At 39.9% G+C, this 19,747-nt stretch overlaps 1 protein-coding gene across 2 annotated transcripts in view; it reads left to right on the top strand.

Annotated features, from left to right (window-relative positions):
* Positions 1–19,747, top strand: part of ssh1a (slingshot protein phosphatase 1a) — a 65,067-nt gene that overhangs the window by 24,302 nt on the left and 21,018 nt on the right. Inside the window, exons 1-2 of one of the 2 annotated variants that reach the window (XM_036597917.1) lie at positions 3,160–3,597; positions 13,494–13,594. In XM_036597917.1, the coding sequence (XP_036453810.1) occupies positions 3,500–3,597; positions 13,494–13,594 (199 nt within the window). In that variant the 5' untranslated portion in view covers positions 3,160–3,499. Of the gene's footprint in view, positions 1–3,159; positions 3,598–13,493; positions 13,595–19,747 lie in introns of those variants that run through there. The other variant, XM_036597916.1, reaches the window with a different exon arrangement.

Below are 19,747 nucleotides of genomic sequence, written 5' to 3'. Positions count from 1 at the left end.
AATGCATTCATATGCACTTGAGTAATCAGATAACTGGAAACTCCGGGTCTACATGAGTCAGACAATAATCAGATTTCTGCTTTGCAACAAGCCAATAAACTCACAGAAGAAGACATGACGTAAGCGTAATGTAAAACTCAAACTTTCTGCCACAGCTTTTAAAAAAAAAAAAACATCGCGCCACTTTGTGGGAGAATATGAACATATATCATCTAGAACATGAAGAATATTTAAATCCTTCATTTTGTTTAGAATGTAATTGGTTTCATCATCACTCCAAAAGTATTTTGCTGCCATCTCATGGCAGCGCTGTGTGCTTATTTCCGGTGATCGTTTTGGCACATGCACAGACTGAGGAATCTGAAAGAAATCTGAGTGAGAGTACATATGCGCTGAGAAATCAGATTACTGAGCTAAAATCCAGCTCTCTTTATCGGATTTCTTAATCAGATTTCTAGATCGGCGTATGCTGTTTACATGACCATTTGAATAATCAGATAACTGCAGAAATCCGATTAAGATCGGCTTATGAATGATTTCTGATTATGATCGGGTTATTGAGTGCATGTAAAATGCCTAAAGTTGGCTTATTTTGGGGCTGTAATGTCACACATAAAGCCAGCAACGATTCATTTCACTTCCCATTTTGGAATTTGCAAACATGTATGCATTCTTGAGCTCCTGGTAGTGTGGGTTTCTTCTCTTTCAGTTAATCAGTTTTTTTTTGTTAACATAAATTGTTCTACATATAGAGATTAAATCTTAGTAGAAGCACTAGTATGTGGTTTTTATCTCAGTGCTATGATATTTTAATTTGTGTTACAACATTTGTCATTTTTCTAGCGCCAGTGCTACCTGCTAAAGCCCTTTATGTACAGCCGTGCCTTTAGGACACAAAAGCTATGCAGTCATGGATGAAGGGCAGGACACTGAACCCAAACCAACACTCACTGACTATTTACTATGATAAGTGTTTGGTTTTGTAGCTGCTGCTAAGCATTTAAATGTGTAGCGGTGTCGCTCTATTTGTTATGAGCTGCTGCTTTGTAATCACGCAGAATACGACCCTCTGTGTCTTTAAAGTTTAGCGTGCTGGCTACTCATTAATTTGTGAGCTAACAGCAGCTTTCAGTGAGTAAAAGCAAGTCTGACACTAGTGTGACTGTGTTTGTGTGTTTGAATCAAAGGGTTAGTTTAGACTCAGTAGGACAGTAAACGCGTCTCATTAACATGACTTTTTCACTGTAGCAGAGATCAACATATTTACATGAAGAGCTGATCTCAGTCTAGTGCTGCAGTGATTTCCTCACAAGACCCTCTCTGCCTTTCTCTCTCCCTCTCATACTCTGTCTCGCTCACTCCTTTCTTTCCTTCTTTCTTTCTCCTGAAATGTATTGTATATTTCTTTCTTTTCTTTCTTTCTTTTTCTTTTTTGTCCTAAAATTCTTTCTTTCTTTCTTTCTTCTTTCTTTCTTTCTTTCTTTCTCCTGAAATTCTCTTTCTTTCTTTCTTCTTTCTTTCTTTCTTTCTTTCTTTTTTCTTTCTTTCTCCTAAAATTTATTCTTTCTTTGTTTCTCTTTCTTTGTTTCTTTCTCCTGAAATGTATTTTTTTCTTTTTCCTAATTTTTTTCTTTCTTTCTTTCTTTCTTTCTTTCTCCTAAAATTTATTCTTTCTTTGTTTCTTTCTCCTGAAATGTATTTTCTTTCTTTTTCCTAATTTTCTTCTTTCTTTCTTTTGTTCTTTCTTTCTTGCATGCTTTCTTTCTACTTAAATGTATTCTTTCTTTCTTTCTTTTTCTATTTCTTTATTTCTTTGTTTTTATTTTTAAAGTCTTTCTCTCATTCTATCTGTCTCTCTCTCTGTCTCTCTCTCCTGATTCTTCATTTCTGTATTTTTCTCGCTCTGCTTGCCCTCAGAACAGTCTTATCAGCTTTAAGATAGGCCCCCCTCCCCTCAGTTACCCTCCTTAATCTCTGTTTGTGTGCATGCGTATGAGAGAGAGAGAGAGAGAGAGAGAGAGAGGGAGAGAGAGGGAGAGAGAGGGAGAGAGAGGGAGAGAGAGGGAGAGAGAGAGAGAGAAAGAGACAGAGAGAGACAGAGTGAGACAGAGTGAGAGGAAGAGTGCTCTGCTCTGTTCTGTCTGCTCTGGCTGGACCCTCATGCTCAACAGCTAGATACTAAAGCAAAGACGACAGTGCCAGACCGAGTGGTTACTCTTCTGGTCCTCCACAGTGTCCCAGGACCGGCGTGCCTTTTCTGAGCGGGGTGGGAGGAAGCCCTCCCCTGCCTTCAAGCCCTAATGAGATTTAGCAGGGGCTCTGCCAGCTTGTGCTATAGCTACAGGTGTCCCATGTGAGAGAGACGGTGGCCATGTCACTTCAACCGGCCAGCTAAAGAACATCCCACAGCCTCCAATGAGGAGAAGACTGGCGCTTCTTGGAGTCTTGTTTTGCTGTTGACGGGGTACCAAGCACCAAAAGTGCTGGAAACATCTTGATTGTTTTGGTTGCCTTCTTTGTCCTTCATACTGTTACGTTATCATTGGTCAAAGCATCAGAAGGAAGAAAAGGAGCAGTTTCCTTTCATTCTGGACAGAAAGAAGCCAGTGCCAAGAGACAGTCAGCACTTTGAGATCTGAGCTTTTTTAGTTTTTTGTTTTATTTTAAGGTTTTAAGTAGCAAGGTACTGGAACCTTCTTGATCTCTTACATTGTCTTTAGTGTAGTTTCTCTTCTAATCAGTCATAGCAGAATGGACTACATTTGAGGGGAAAAAGAAGGGCAGTTTTCTTTTATTCAGGAGGACAAGAACAAGCCAGTGTCAAGATCTAGTGCTTGTTGAACTGTGTCTTGTTGCAATTTGTAGGGGTCCAAGCACCAAAAGAAGACCAGAACTGGGGAAGAAGGGCAGTTTTATCCGTGATGACAAGAACAAGCTGTCACTTTGGACCAAGGGGGGGACATAAACTGCAGGATATGGAGAGATTTTATTCTGTCTCTCTCTCTCTCAGCCTGTCTGTAATCCAGCTCTGTTAGAATAAAGCCAGGAAGTCTTTCTATTTGGGCAGCTTACTCTGAAAGAAAGGGACCCAGGTTTGAGAACCCTATTGGATTTTGCACAGCTGCTCTGATATTGTGTGTGTGAGTACGGAAGAAGACAGACGCGCACACACACACAGACAGCCTGCTTCAGGTTCTGGGGCGGAGATTCCACCAGGCAGTCAGTGCATAGAGGGAGGAAAGCCGGTTTGTCTCCCTCTTACCATTCTCCTGTGAGGGAGCAGAGAGAGAGAGAGAGAGAGGGCGAATGAAGGGGCGAGCAAGAGAGGGAGGAGTGACGACGCATTCCCAGCCGAGCAGGAACTTGCTCAAACAGAAACAGGCTCATTCTGAAGGGATCTATCCACCTTGCACATTCTCTTGTTTGTGGTTTTGTTTTGGGGCGGGACAGTAGCTGGGTTTGGCCGGGGGCGAGGCGGCGCTCCCTGTGCCCGAGCAGGATGCACCTGGTGCTGGACACCCATCCACGGGCCGTGCTCACCATGCTGCCATACTTTGTGGAGAACGCCGTGCTCACGCAGAATGAGATCTACCGCATGTGAGTGTGGACCAAATACTTTCAGGATGAGACTTTCTTGCACTCAAATTGTAACACATTGAGAGAGAATGAGGGAGACAGCGCAAGAAGGTGGTATTTGTACGGAGAAATTAGTGAAAGTTATATCGATATAGTTATATAGATTTATACAGAGAACTATATCTCTTTGGAGACATGAAGATATGGCAGTGGCATCCTAACATTCATACCAGTCGGATTGTAACATTCAGTTGAGAGAGTGAGAGATTGTATTTGGATGGAGGAATGCTTGCAAGACCAACTGTACATATATAGTTGTGTGTACATGTTAAAATTACATGTTTTTGTTGATGTTGAAAAGACATTAACACATCCTCTATAGGGAGCATTTTTCTGCAAATTTGAGTGCACGGTTAAAATGTGCCTCAGCTTTTACGCAGGAGACATGTTGTTTTATTTTAAATTCTGCAAATAAGCAGTAAGAGTGCATTAAAATGTGTAGTAGTGTGTCCTACTGAAAAGTATGTGTAATTTGACCAGGCGTGTACAAAATATTGCATACAATTGTACATAGATTTATACAATGCAACATCTGTCTGAGGCTGAAGGATATACGAATGATAAACTGCTTTTCTGAATCAGGAAAACAGAATTAGATGTATATTGGAATTTTCCAATAGTATAATAGCAATTTTCTTTTATAGTTATGATGTGTAATTGTTAACCAATCAGAAAAGGCCAAAAGTGAATATGATCCTACTGATTGTAATATTGCACTCAGAACAGACCCAGTTTGCCCTCTGACTCCGTTCCTGAAATGCTGTTGTTACTAAACAGCTTTGGCAATGCTAAGATCGTTCCATACTTGCACGGCTACTGTTCAAAAGTTCGGAATCACTGTATTTGTTGATGACACATGTCTCAAATTATTATGATGTGATGCTATTACTCGATAATAATTTGTACCTATAGAAAATTAAGAACTTTTAGACACGTTCAGCATGAAGATGATGCTTTAATGATTGAGAAAGCTGTACAACATCAAGAATGGAGTTATGATAAAATCAGCGTCCAGAATGTCTTATATTTGAATAGTGGTGATCAAATCGCTAGGCAGATAACTGTGTAAGCTGTTCTTGAATAAAAAAACAACAAGTATTAATATGACAGCTGTAGCTGTAGGCATCGGGCCACTATCAGTAGAAATGTTTCAGTAAGATTGAAGCAATTAAAAACAGTACATTTTAAAGCATAGTAGTTTTTAAAGCACATCAGCATACCGGTATTAACCGATCCTCAAGCTTTCAGTATCGGAGAAGAAAAAGTGGTGTTGTGCCATCTCTAAAACAGACCCTAATGACACCACAGATGTGGCAGTAACCAATGAGATTCTCCTTTTTTGATTAAGTCATGATTAAAATCATGTGATGTAGATTTTACAAGGATTTAGTAGATGCTTAAAGGGGACTTTCTACAACACTGTGTGTTTACAACTTTGCTTGACAGCAGCAGAGTATTTATGTATGATAAAGTCCTGTGCACACTGTATATGGGACTTTCTCATATAATTTCTGCTATGTTTATGAAAGTCAGTTGTTGTTAAACAAGCAGTAAATGTCAGAAGTGAATAGCATGAGTGTCTTACTGTAAGTAAGCGCTCAATGGGTGACATGTTTTAGTGTGGGTTGAGTTAAAAGAAAGATTTGATGAAAAATCAAACTTAGACAAATCCATTTAATTCAGATACAATCAGTCAAGACATGTTTGGTGTCCAAATTTGGCTTCTTTAGTTTAACACTAGAGCTGAGAGGCTAATGTAGCTACCACCAGAAGTCAGTAGTCACCCAGATCTTTACTTTAAATACATCTCCAAAACTTCTCTCAGACTGCATCCAGGTCTACATTAAGGTCAAGCAGACTTGCCGATGTGGTTTAGGGCACAGTTGACTTATTGTAAACCAAACAAACCTTCACCCAGACTGGCAGTGTTGTTCAGACAGCAAATGTTCTGAATCATTCATAGTTTCTATAAATAAAGACATCACAAATTGTGAATATAATCTATAATCTGTAATCTGCCCATTTGCCTGCGTGAGCATTCAGCACAACACCTGCTGTCTAACCTGGCTGCTCCCAGCCTTCAGCTACACGTGGAGTTATGCTCATATTTTATAGCTCATAGTAAGTCATAGTCTAAATGACTTTAAACTAAAGAAGCAAAATCTGGACACCAAACATGTCTTTACTTATTGACTACATCTAAGATAAGTGGAAAATTGTGTAAACTTGATTTATTTTTGGCCAAACTATTCTTTTAAATTACCAAACTGCTTTTATTAGCAATACAAGTGCGTGATTGTCTTCCAAACCAGTACATCGATACAAATCATCTACTATAATCATTGTTACAGTTCTGAGAAAGCTTTGGGTGCTACGAACCACACATGCAAACTACTGGCATGTCCGGGGGTTCATTCAAACACGTTTGTTTGAACTCTCTCTTGGGATACTTCTTCTGACCAAGGCTTGCTTTGTGAACAACCTCCATTGATGTTTAGCCATGCAGGTCAGTTATTGTGAATGAAGCTGATCTTTTACCACATAAGAAATGAGCTATTGTTGAAAAGGGCATTGTCTGTGCTGCTTTAATTGTAGCAATGCAGTTAGTGGTGAGCAGACAGGTCGATTGCCAGTCTTTGACAGCAAAAATGCTTATGTCCAAATCTGTAATATTGTGGTAAAGCAGTGGTAGTGGGTGATATACTAGTTGTAATTCTTTCTAAGATAGTAGTTTCAACGGGACCCCATAAATAAGCCAGTTAACAATGTATACACAGTGTAGAACATGCTACCATTAGCCCCTTACCTGAATGACTGAGCCAGGCTTCTTTCAGTAATCTCTCCCACTGTGTAGTCAGTTACAGTCTGAGTTGATGTTAGTCCAGGTTGTTATTGAGGCAGAGAACATAGACATATGGAAGGAACTGCCGGGTATTGGCGTATTGACAGTCTTTAGGCTTGATTTTGCCTTTAGCATAACAACCCATTAGCCGGGTCAGCTGCATCACACAGTGGCAGGGTCTTGCAGCCCGTTGCTTCAACCAAGCTGGAAAAAAAGCTGAAACTTCGGCTGCTGACAGTGTGAATGACTGCAGTATATATTAAACTCTGGGAAAGTCTGATACACAGAGATGCAAGTGTGAGTGTACAGGACACATATATGAGAAAAAGTGATATTAGTGCATCTAATCATTAGCCAGGTTTCCGTCCAGCTGTCAAATTAAATTGAGTGTTCATCAGCTCTATACAAAAGAATTGGCCTAATGCTCATGTCTGGTAAAACACTTGTGAGAAATATAGAGTGGGTCTTTAAAATCTTTAATGTTGAGCAACTTTGCTAATTTCTTTAAATTTATGGCTTCATTGCCTTTGTGGCTTAGGAAATAATCAAAGCAAGCATGTTATGTCTGTTCACTGTCTAATATTACCTTTAAGTTTGGTGTTATTTGCTAAGAAAAAAACCTTTGACTATTAATGTTATTTATTTGGCAAATGTGTTTCCATCATAATTTATCTTTTTTTTCTATCGCCAAGATATTTATTAATTTCAAGTGAGCGAATTTACAAATTTTGCTAATTTTATTTCCGTATTTCTCATTTCAGCCAAGTTTTTTTACTCTGTTTGTCAAAATATGTGTAAAAATAAGTTGCAAACCAGTTTGTTGTTTGTTTTGAACTTTAAATGGAGTTGAACCTCTCGGGCCATCAAGTGAAGTTATGATGAACAAAGACTCTCTTCTGTAATAGTGCCTGATTGTTATTTACTCATTACATTGTACTGTTTACATGCCATTTAATAAAGCTGCTATATTGTGAAACCTGTAACTGTACTGGAACTACGACTCTGTCTGAGAGAAAATGTGAAGAGAAAAAAGATAATCAGGCTGTAATCAGTTTCTTAAGGAGGATGAAGTCAGAAGTGTCCAAGTGCTGTGGTAGGGATCAACCAGATTGCTGTGAAAAAGAAGTTGAGAAAAAAGGGACAAGCCATTGCGTAATAGCATCAGCTTCTCACTGCTTTATTTTAATGCTTAAGACAAAGCTGATGCTGGCCATTTGAATTTATAATATGGCGTCGCTTGTTGTGTTTTTTTCTTTTTGTTTCGCTGAGTTGTCATCGAAGGCGGGGAAGTGTCTGACAGTAAGCCATTGGTGTATAAGTGAGTTATGATCATTAGCATGACGTTCCTTTGGAAATTATAATGCCAAACATCATCCATCAGAACGCGTAGAGCTGAGTGACAGCTTGTTCCGTGTGTAATTAGTGCATGAATTCACTAACACATTTCAGTGAAGGCTGTGTGCTTGAGTTATGAATGCAGCTGAGGTAGTCATAAAGGCTGTGTGCACGTCTGTGTATGCATGTTTGTGTGAGAGTGTGAGCACACACATGCTTGAGGCTCTTGTTTGCTGTGATAGGGAGTGTATTTTTAGCCTGCTGTAGTTTGCGGGGTGCGTGATACCAGGTTCCCTGAGGCTGCTGGCTTTGGAGCACACTCAGCCGAGTTTGACCCAGTATGACAGGCTCCCTTTCTGATTTATTGCGCCTTCAAACCTGGTTTATACGAGACATTACGCTGATGTCGGTCTTGGCTGTTTGACCTGTTCCAGAGTTTTGATTGGCCTTGAAGTTTTGAACCAAACCCCAATATACCTTGACAACTTTCTGACCTGAGTCTGAACCAACCAAATCCTTAGCATTGAGTTCTGAATCTAAACTCAACTGCAACTCGATAAAATTCTGTACAACTGTAAATTCTGCACAAATTTCTGTAAAATTCTGTACAACTGTAGCCTTGCCAAATGTCTGACAAGATTCTGTCTGAACCCGAATGTAGTCTAACAAAATTCTGCTTGAACCTAATTCTAGCCTGACAAAATTCCATCCAGGCCTTAGTGTAGCCTGACAAATCTCTCTGAACCTGAATGTAGCCTGATAAAATTGAGTCTGAGTTTTACTGTAGCCTCACAAATTCTGTCTGAACTCATCTGTAGCCCAACAGTATTCTGTCCAAATATGACTTTTTCCATGGTCAACCTATAGTGACGGGCTGACTTTGACTAATTGTTGCATCACTAGATTGGTGCATATTGAAAAAAAACTGTGTAGTCTACAATTTCTGCTACTTCAAGCCAAGGCAGATAGTGACTGAAAAAAGCCTAGAGCATGAGAAAGAAAGACTGAAAGGAACCAAAGCTCAAAAGGGGAACTCCTCTGGACTGCACTAAATAGTGACATTATGATACAAATAGCACAAGTTTACAATTAAGATTTAACAGAGGCACTGGTATCATTCAGAAGAAAGATCTGTGATGATCAGAAATCTGATTGTGTACCTGCAGGATGTTAGATATGAGAATATGGCGAGTGAGGAGTTCAACACAAGTGTAAGGCAGGATTACAACTTTCAGAAAAAGATTGAGTTCACGCAGGGGTGGGTCAGTCATGAACCTTATCACAAATCATCACAGAAATTGAACAGTGATGTGATGCTGCATGACTCTGTTACTCTCTGGAGCGTCCAGGTGGGACTTTTCATCACAGCAGGAGGTTGAATGACATGCAAATGGCTCCAAGGTGGTCAAGCAGGTTTAGGGGGCAGGAGAACCATAGCAGAAACACTGGTTGTTCATGTATGCTTCAGGTCCCAACAGAAGGCTTACTGACAACACTCACACAAAACAACAGATGCATACCCCTCACCTAGAGGAAAAAATATCTGTCTGTGACCGTATTAACTCTTCAAACCATACCAAGCATAAACTATGGCTGTGCAAAACTTGCCCATTTGAAGATTTCCCAACTACTCCAGAGTGAACAGGGATGGATGGAATACTGCCACAGCTCTCTCTGTAATGGAAAGCCTCATCTGGACGCTTTAGAAAATAACAAATACAAATCAAAAAGCTGATTTATGATGACCATAATGGCCTCCAACCACTCCATGAATCCATTTATTCAAGTTGTAAAGCTGTCTTACACTTATTCTAGAGTCGTATTCATCATGCTTTCATAGCTAATAGGGATGAGTCCAAACTTGACATTTTTAAAATAAAGTCAAATAGTAAATTAGGCTTTTTGACAACCAAATGATCTCCTTGCTGACGTTCATCATTCTGCAACAGGACTCATTCTAAACTGACTTTGCTCTTGACTGCACCCGGAGCATGTCCACATGTTACCCAGGGTTTATTGATATGTTTGCTTTAATAAAATATTTGTAGTCTTATGAAAAAGAGTTATAGGCAATAAGTATTGTAACTGCACTGTACAGTCACTCAGTTCCTTCCATTGTGGTCTGTAGACTCACCTCTTCAGGTTATGCCTAGGTTAAAACCTTATTGCGCTCATTCATACTTCATTTCTGAATCACGTGTCACTTCTCTCCAGTCCTCTGCACTTTACCTCTGTGTTTTAGAGTTCACTTAATTCATTATCCTCCGTGTCTACACTGTATTTATTCATCTAGATTAAGGTTTTTGTGTTTTTGGTAATAGATTTCTGCAGTGGCTTGAGGTACTTTGTACAGAGGGGGTTCGGTAACATTTTTCAAGAAAAAAAGAAAAAAAAGGCCAAAAATTGTTTTCTGTTCCTACAGCACAGGCACTCTAGAATTCAGCCATAGTTGCCTTTTGGAATCTAATAAATATTGCATTCAAAATTTTACAACTTTTAAAGGTGTAACCTACAATTTTTTCTTGTATTTTATTTATTTCTTTCCTTGAGGTCTACTTATGACATAATTAATTCCAAATGACCATTTTCCAACTTCTCTAAACAGGCTGTGCTGATGTATGTTAATAAGCTCTGTTCCTATTGGCTGCCCTCATATATAGGCAGTCCAGGCTCCTTATAACTTCGGCCTGAATGGGTGGAGATTAACTACTGTGGGGATACAAGGTTTTCTTCCGACAGCAGTGATATTCATTTTGCTGCTTCGCTAGTAAAAACTCGACTGACCGTTTTTTAGCAGGTTGACATCAGATGCCTCAACTACCATCTACGTCAGGGGTGTCCAGTCTTATCCGCAAAGGGCCGATGTGGCTGCAGGTTTTCACTCCAACAAGGTGGTGCACACCTGACGTCACTTGTTTAATCAGTTGGTCTTAGTCTTAAAATGCTTCATCAGGTGACCTCCTGCTTTGTTGGAGTGAAAGTCTGGAGCCATACCGGCCCTTTACACATAAGATTGGACACCCCGAGTGATTACTAAAGGGTAGAATATGTATGCTTGCTATGCTTTCTGTTAGTGAACTCGGAGCTAATCCTGGGGGCTCACTGCAGACAAAAGCCCCTTTCACTCATACTGTTGCTTCCGTAAGCCTCGCTACGAAACCCCACACCTCAGGATGTGTGCAGTCTGTTTGATTTACCTCTCTCTCTTTTTTCTCTCTCTTCTGTGGTTTCTCCTCATATTCATCACTCACTTTCTTTCTTTTGTTCTCAGATAGACACCTTTACCCCTTAGGCCTGGGGTAGATTGCTGGCAGGGTGGACAGAGAGAAAGAAAGAGAGTGAAAGAGGGAGAGAGAAATAGAAGAAAAGAGAAGTGAAACAAAAGCCCATGTAATCTGCAGACACCCCCGCATCCTTTACACAGCTTAACTTTGTCTTTGGAGCAGAAGACAGAGAGAGAGGCGGGGGGTGAGAGAGATAGGGACAGAGAGGGGGTGAGAGAGAAAGAGGGAGAGAAAGTGAGATGTAGATAAAGAGAGAAGGAGTGGGGGGACAGAGAAGAGAGAGAGGAGGAAGGACAAAGCCACTTCTGTTGTTGTCTCTTTATCGTTTTCTGGTGGGTGTGGCCTTGAGTTCCTCAGGACACTGGACACAGGAAGTCCAGTCAGAGCGAGACAATGCCCTAAAAATTGAGTCAGCACAGGGTCATGACCCCAGCTGGGCAAGAAAAAAACGCAACCCTGAAGTTTTTCAGCTACTTCTTTGCCTTTCCTCCTTCTCTTCTTCTGCAAGGCAGCTTGAGTCATGTGTGCTGTCACATGTTCTGGTCACATGGTGTGTTGTTACTTTTTACTTTTTTATAAATACATTCCAGTTACTTTTTAAGATTTGTGCATAATTCAATGGTTGAGATATAAATTAACGTCATTCAGAGTTGTTTGATATGAAATGTTGTGTTTCTATCACCACCATTTTGAAAATTGTTTGAAATTGTGGAGATAGAAACCAGACGTCTGACGAGTTTAATGCGTGTAAAAACTCCCTCACAAAACATAAAACATGACATGGTTACATATACAGCACCTGACGTCCGAGACATTATTTGACATTATATGCTGGACAGAATAGTACTCAAAAACCCCTTTTTTAGACTATTATCAACATTATGAACAAAAACTCAAAACATGCATGTAGATTCACTGGTGGTTTTAAATAGTCAATAAAATGGCTGTTTTTGCATTGTAGACATTGTAACTCCTGGTTCCTGTCACCACCACTGTAAAGAAATCTGTTAGTTTCTCTGTAATTTGCCATTTCACATTAAACCACTCTTAGTGACATTGTTTCCATTTTGATAATTGTTTTCCTCATTGAGATACATTGTGGTAATGAGTTATAGCAGTTGTTACCAATCCTCCTCTTGGAGATCCTCCTGCACATTTCACCTCCGGTCGAAATCCTAGCAAAGTTGATTCAGTCGAAGTCACACACTTCACATTGGTTGGATCAGGTGTGGTGGATAAGGTTTGGAGCTAAAACCTGCAAGAAGGAGTTTGATTGGTGACCACTGGATTAAGGAATCCTCTATATGTTAGTGTTCAAATCATCGTCTTTGATAAAATGGAATTTAGGGTTCTGATGGTTGGTTTTAATTTTCCTCCTTTTGTTTTGCTTTGTTCACTGTGAGCTAATGGCTCAAATGATTAAAGAGCACATTATTTCTGAGAACTTTCCGAGAAAACGAATGAGGCCTTGTTGCTTAGTTTGAAGTCCATTGAGCTTGACATGATTGGCCATTACCCCACCTGTTTTTGTTTTTGTTAGAGAGTCAAACGTTGTTGGAAATTAACAACGTCATCCTACTTGAACACAGAAGCCCAGAGAAGCTGTCATGAGCACGCAGAACAGCGCAGGTGAGACAGCTTGCGTAACCATCCCCAAGCCTCACGGCCACTCTGGCTCCTGAGACTGGCTCCTGTTCAGGATCACTCTCCCAAACCAGCATGGCTTACAGGAGACAATTAAACTCAGCTCAGAGTGCTCACCAAACACTGAGTCACAGCACAGGATTTTCCCCATCTCAAGGTTTGGTAAGCAAGTTTGTAGGAGACTAACAGGATTCATCCTTCTGTTTAGCATATTGGACCTTTTTGAGAGTGACTAGAGCCGGTGTGGTGCTTTTGTATGTTGGACTTTTTTGCCAGTTACAGCAACTGGTGTTTTGCTGTGTGTGTTGGATTTTTTTCACCATTTACTGAAACTTGTGTGGTGCTTACATGCATTGGATCTTTTTGGCATTCATTGGAGCAGTTATGGAGTTGATGTTGTGTAATATGCATTGGACCTTTTCCAAGTCAAGGAAGCTGTTGCTGTGCTATGTGTGTTGGATCTTTTTGCCAGTTACTGGAACTGGTGTGGTGGTATGTGTGTTGGACTGTTTTACCAGTTACTTTAGCTGGTGTTGTGCTGTGTGCATTGGACCTTTTTGCCAGTTGTTTTAGCCGGTGTTGTGCTGTGTGCATTGGACCTTTTTGCTGGTTTTGTCCCCAGGGAGGTGCTGGTTCTTAGCAGTGCTGATCTAGCGTGAATGGCACTCTGATAAGAAAATAATCAGAAATATTTGATATTTGACAAGACGGTGCCAAAATACTGAATCTCTCTCTTTCTCTCTCTGTTGCAGTCTGAGTGAGAGCTTTTTAATGGTGAAGGGGGCGGCGTTGTTCCTACAGCAGGGCAGCAGTGCACAGGGTCAGAAGCCACACCCCCATCACAAACATGCAGGTGAGTGCATGCGCACAAAACACAAACTAGAGCGTAGTTTGAGTGTGGAGTTTATCCCCACCACAAACGTGCAGGTGAGAATTTACTCACCTCATGACTCACCCTCTTTTACACTAAGCGTTCCTGTCTGTCTGTGTCTTTTAAAGAAAAATATGTCTGAATCGCATCATCATAATGAAAATTATACAAGTGATTCAGTTTTTTTTTCAGTTTTAGAATATTTTAGATTTGTTTGTTATTTATTACGTTAGTTGTACATTTTTCAGTGTCAGAAAAAAGCAACAAATGGATATTTAATTAAAAATGACCCAAAAGCCTAGGTATAAAATATAAGCAGTATAAAATCAAATCTATCAGTATTTAATTTGTCCAGTCTTTACTTTTGCCACTTCTTTTATCATTCCAATCTTAAACCCAACCAGTTCCAGCTGTGTCCTCCCAACAAAAGCTGCTCCCAAAGAGCTCATTGACATGATGTTTCCTTTCAAACAGACATGAACATTCACACAACAGCTACCCAAAGTCACCTCAGCTGCCTTCACATTTCTTTCCTGTGTGTTTCTACAATTGAGATATTCCTGAGGACATTAGATATAAGATAAACCATTTGCATAAAGAAGGAGAAAGCTGAAAGAAAATAAGTGAAAAAAACAGATTTCAGAACTGGAGATCAACAAAGGATTAAATCTCTTAGAGAAAATGCAACTCCTAACAACGGCGCAAGATCCAGTAGACCACCAAAATTGTCCCCATCAGGTAAACACTACTTAAAGCTTTGAGACAGAGGAGATGAATGAAGCTTCACTGTTGCTTCAAATCTCCAAAAAAGTCCACAGGTGTTTCTGTCCATCCTTCTACTGTGAGAAGACTCAGTGCTATGGTTCTGAAATGATGTGTTGCTGTTAAGAAGACTTTACCAAGAAAAGGAAGTAGACATGAAGAAAATTTGCACTAGAACCCTGAAGCTAGACATCTGAGTAAGGTTTTATAGACTGATGAGTCTAAACTTGCTTGAATGCTGATAAGCAGAAAATGCAACCAACTTCTAAGACTGATCTTTGGAGGTGTGGAAAAATATCTGTGCAGATTTCTTAGAAAAACTGAAAGTAAGCGTCAAGAAAAGAATGGAAGCCGTAATAAGGGCAAAAGGTGGATACACTAAATACTGAAAAAAATGATATTATATAATTTTCTGTTAAATGTTTTTTTCCAGACATGAAAAACTGCTTTGACAGGCAAATAAATACATGAAGGGAGGTCTCTGACTTTTGCACAGTATTGTATGTGTGAAAATATAAGTCTCTGGTGATTTTTACATGTAAAAGTTCCTGCATTATTTTTTTATTTATTACCTATATTCCACCCCTGTGTCAGTAGTTCTTCCAGTCACATTAATGTCTTTTTTCACGTTTGTCTTTGCTCTTTCTGCTTGCATAATTCCTCACTTCACATTTTCTCCATAAATCTCCCAGTCAACCTCACCGCGCACTCCCTTTTTTCTGCCTGTGCTCTGCCTCCGATGCTCTGCCAGTAACCTTCAGCTGGTGCTGTAGAAGTATGTATGTGTTCTGGGGCAGTGTGAGGACAGCAGATGCTGCACAGCACCTGCAAAGACTCAGAACACTCTCAGGGCCTGCACTGAACGTCAACACACACTGCACACTGCTGGTTAAGCGTGTCCCAGACAAGTGCGGCCTGTGAGCGTGTGTGTGTTTATGTGGATTAGCCGGATTAGCGGTTTAGTGCAGCATATTAGAGATGTGAGCGCAGCACTTCTGCTCTGATGTGCAGGTGAGGTGTAGGACAGGGGATAGTACAAGTTCTATAGAACTGTAACTAACCACATTGTATTCTACAAACTTGGTAGAAACCACCTCCTGTGTACTTCCACTCACTGACCGCTTTATAAACTCCACCTATCTTGTAAGTCCACTATATAGGTGTACAGTTGCAGACTGTAGCCAGTCTGTTTGCTGCACAGTGTATCTGCTCCGCTCTACCCCATTTGTCATTGGTCAGTTTCTGACCACAGGACTGCTTTTGTCCAGATATTGTTTGGGTGTTGGATCATTCTCTAAGTGACACTGACAGTACCTGGGACGATTGTCCCACTGACAAAGTGGCCAGTAAGTTAATGTTTTGTATCTCTAGTTACCTTCATTTTGGGTTGTTTCATTGGACCACACTGGACTGTATTTGTCATCCTCTAGTTGTTCTTCAGTGGTCAGTTTGTAACCACAGAGCTGCTCTTGGCTGGCAGGTGGACTGTAGAGTGCAGTGCAAAAATCAGAGAGCACCCTTCATTTATTTCATTTCTGTTTAATACGGCCATAAAGTACAAACTATTCATTTAACTTCCAGGAAACATAGAACAGAAAATTACACAGAAACCTCAACAACTAAATAATATTTTTTTTTCCAGCTTTTAATGTGTCCACTATTTACCTTTATTACAGCTTTCATTCTTTTCTGGACACTTGCTTTCAGTTCAAGAAATCTGCAGGGATATTTTTTACACACCTCCAAAGTTTGGTCTTAAAAGTTGGCTTGTCATCTTCTGCTTCTGATGATTTGTATTCCTAAACGCTTCCAATGATGTTGAAGTCTGGACTCTGGGATGGCCAGTCCACTATTCAGAGAACTCATGGTCTCAGTAAGGGCTACATGTGAGCTTCACATTCTTTCAGACTCATAGTGTTGAGTTGTCTTCTTACAGTGGAAGGATGGACAGAAAAACCTGTGGATTTTTTCAGATCTGAAGCAAGAGTGGGGCTTGATTTTCTCCTCTGTCTCAAAGATGAAACCTTTAAGTACTGTTTATTTGATAGGGAGAGTTTCGGTGGTCTACCAAGTCTTGCACAGTTGCTAGGAATCCCATTTTCTCTTTATCATTTTTTGAAGTTGTTTTCGCACTTATTTTTCTTTGACTTTCTCCTTCCTTATGCAATAAGATTATCTTGTATCTAATCTTCTGAAAAGTATGTATACTTTGTAATGTGTAAAAGGATAACTTGTACTCAATGGCCGTTTTGACTGGAAATGAAATAAATGAAGGCTGGTCTGTACTTTTAATGTTTTCTTGCAACTGGTTCTCTGAGCTGACTGAAGCTGCTTGCTCTCACTGCTCCGTTCACAAGCCCAAGTACATGTGCTAACGTTGTTCCACCACCCAGAGGTGTGAATAATGAGGTAAATTAAGAGATCCTGAATGGCATGTTCTTGTTTAAACAAATAGCATTAGGTTGCCTGTTGTTCTACTTGCAATCAATACGACTTGAACTGCACAGTGACAGTAGAGTCTGTCTGCTTGGGGTAAATAAACTCCCACTTCTCTTTGGAAGGCCCATCCCACCGTTTGGCATCAAATTTGTTCTACTTTTTTTGTTAAATGTTCTTCTCTTTTTTAACCCACTTAGCTCATCTGATGTTATCTCAGTGCTGTTGTTTCAGCTGCTCTTGGTCATGCTGTTGACGACTTGCGGGATGTTAAGTTTCGATTTTACATGTTGTTTTTGAATACATCATCAAGTCTGAGAACACAGAGATGTCTCCCTTTTTGTCAGAGTTCAGTGGCAGGGTGTGAGATGGCAAGAGATAGAGAGAGTTGTGTGTAAAGGATGTCAAAAGAATGATTGTGTATTTCTTTAAGAGAATATTCAGCCAACTTGTGCTGGGTGTTCCTGTACACATGCATGTTAATACCACTCTTTTATCTCTAAACTCTTGTCTTTCTGTGGTTGTCACAACTTGCAACCATGATTCATTCCATTGTTGGAACAAGCAGGTTGGCAATTGGACATTAACTACATCACCGTATTACACTGGAGGTATTGTGAAAATACTTATTATTTATGTATTATTTTGTGATGTGGCTTTTTGTAAGTCCGTGTTAGCCAAAGAAAAGTCACAATAGTTATCTAATTTTTTATCAGTTTATAATATGTTCACAATATTGCATTCATTTTTCAAATGTTTGTAATGTCATTAGCACACAAAGAGCACCCCCATGTTTTGTTGATCTTCTAAGTGAAAATAAGTCCTTTACAGAGAACACATTGAAATATTATTCGTACATTTTAGTGTACAATTTCTATTCATTTGCTGAATTTAACATAGTGGAAAAAAAACATTAAATCGTAAACCTTTGCCCTGGCCAAAATATGTTTTATATTTCTCCAAAATGTTTAATTCAGCAAATAAACATAATTGTAGAGTCACTGTAGAGAGTATGTTAACTTATTTTCCCTCAGAAAATCAACTTATTTGACCATGAAGGTCCAAACATTTGCATATGACTGTGGATCTGAATGTCATTTTTAAATAACATTATATGTGTGCAATGTTTATAATAAAAAACTGCCCACATAATGGCACACACTGGGTTCAATTCTACATGGCTGAAGTCTACACACAGATTTTGGGCAAACAAACCTTGTAACAGACATTCAGGGATTTTTATTTATTTTTTTTTATTCTTTGTATGTTCCAGTTTTACAGTAAATTATTCCATAAATATTAAAATTTAAGGCCTAACTCTGAATATTACTGAATTCGTCTGTTAGCCCATTAGCAGTCTGCCAAGCTGCATATTAAGCAAAACCAGATGTTAGAATGTCCACAAATAAAGTACCATGTATGTTAAATCTCACAGCGCATCGAATTACCAAATGGTAGCACGTCAATTTGGGATGATACAAATATTATGATCACTTCATATAAACTCTGTATAAACACTGTCCTAAACAACTCCATATAAATGCCCATGGTTTTGAAATGGAATGTCCAACAAGCTCATATAGGTGTGATGGTTGTGTGTCCACATACTTTTGGTCATATAATTTATCATATTGCAGGTTGAGAAGGGTCGGTCTGAAAAGCGTGATCATAGATCATTATAAATTACGAGTTAGATAGACGTCAGTGCCGTCTCTGTAGTGTTGATGGAAGCTAACTAGTGAGGTATGTTGTCAAGAAATTGGATCTTTCTGTGAAACATGCGTGTACAGTTGTGTCTATATCTATATGAGGGGCCCAACAAAGATTTTAGGGAGCCCAGTTGTTGTGGGTCCCCCTGCACCATGGGCTCCAGTGCATTTGCCCTAGTAGTTACGCCACCGTGTGGGTGCAAATGCAGCTTTCTCAGCAGCTGCTGCTGAGTGCTGCCCTTTGGCACTGACCTGAGGTCAGTTTCTCTCCTGGAGGGTTAGTGAAGGGTAGGTGGGACTGAGGTTGCGCCTGTTTTCTTCACACAGGGAAATGCAGTGCGGTATAGCAACTCAAGCATGCTTTTTTAAAGGTCAAAGAAAGTTCAACCGAAAGTGGATACAGACTTGAGAGTACTGATCTAGGATCAGCTTCCCTCTTGCGTGCATAATTTGTTAAGGTGCACAGGAGCAATAACTGAACCTGGAACAACATTCTTATTTTGAAAGTAGACCAGTGTCATCAAAAACCTGAAACTAGACAAAATAGATGGGTTTGTTCTTTCACATAAATCCTGTTTCCAGACAGGTTTTATTCAGATGTGGGCCTTAGTCAACCCCCTTTTCCGATCACCATGCCAACCATGGGGGGTGACTCACGATTGATGGATGGAACACTAGTTATCTGCAATGTTGCCAAAAAAGTACAGAAAATCTTAACAAGAACAGTAATGTCCCAGCATCTTTGGTGCTTGGACCCCCTTGAAAATGAAAAAGAGCCAGACAGGCTGGGTGTAAAATGGCATCTGATCGGAACCCAAACTGTTATTTAAGGCTGATGATGGTTGAGATTTATGAGCTTGTCTGGCTGCCACGTGATATTCACCCTGTGTTGCTGAGAATGCACAGAGTCATGCCAGGCCGGCCTGGGAATGAGATGCATACAAATGAGCGTACAGTTTGTCTTTGTCTGGAGAACTGGTTTTCTGGTGCAAGGTTTTGTTTCACAGGTCCTGAAGACTCAGTGTTTGTAGGGGAGTGTGTAATTTTTTTAACTGACCCCAGATCTGATTGGTAGTTTATCAGTTCAAGCTCACTTGCTGACCAAACACAGCTGACGCTCTGCTCATACGTACACAAAGCATCAGAAGTTTGACTTTCAAGGCTAAACTCAGCTGAAGTTCACCTTGAAAACTATGTAGAAAACATGACAGGATATGATCATTTCAAT

Source organism: Colossoma macropomum, unplaced genomic scaffold, assembly GCF_904425465.1.
Source record: "Colossoma macropomum unplaced genomic scaffold, Colossoma_macropomum, whole genome shotgun sequence".
NCBI classification, from domain to species: Eukaryota; Metazoa; Chordata; class Actinopteri; order Characiformes; family Serrasalmidae; genus Colossoma; species Colossoma macropomum.
Note: the sequence above shows the minus strand (reverse complement) of the source record. Positions and strands in the feature narration are given on the sequence as shown.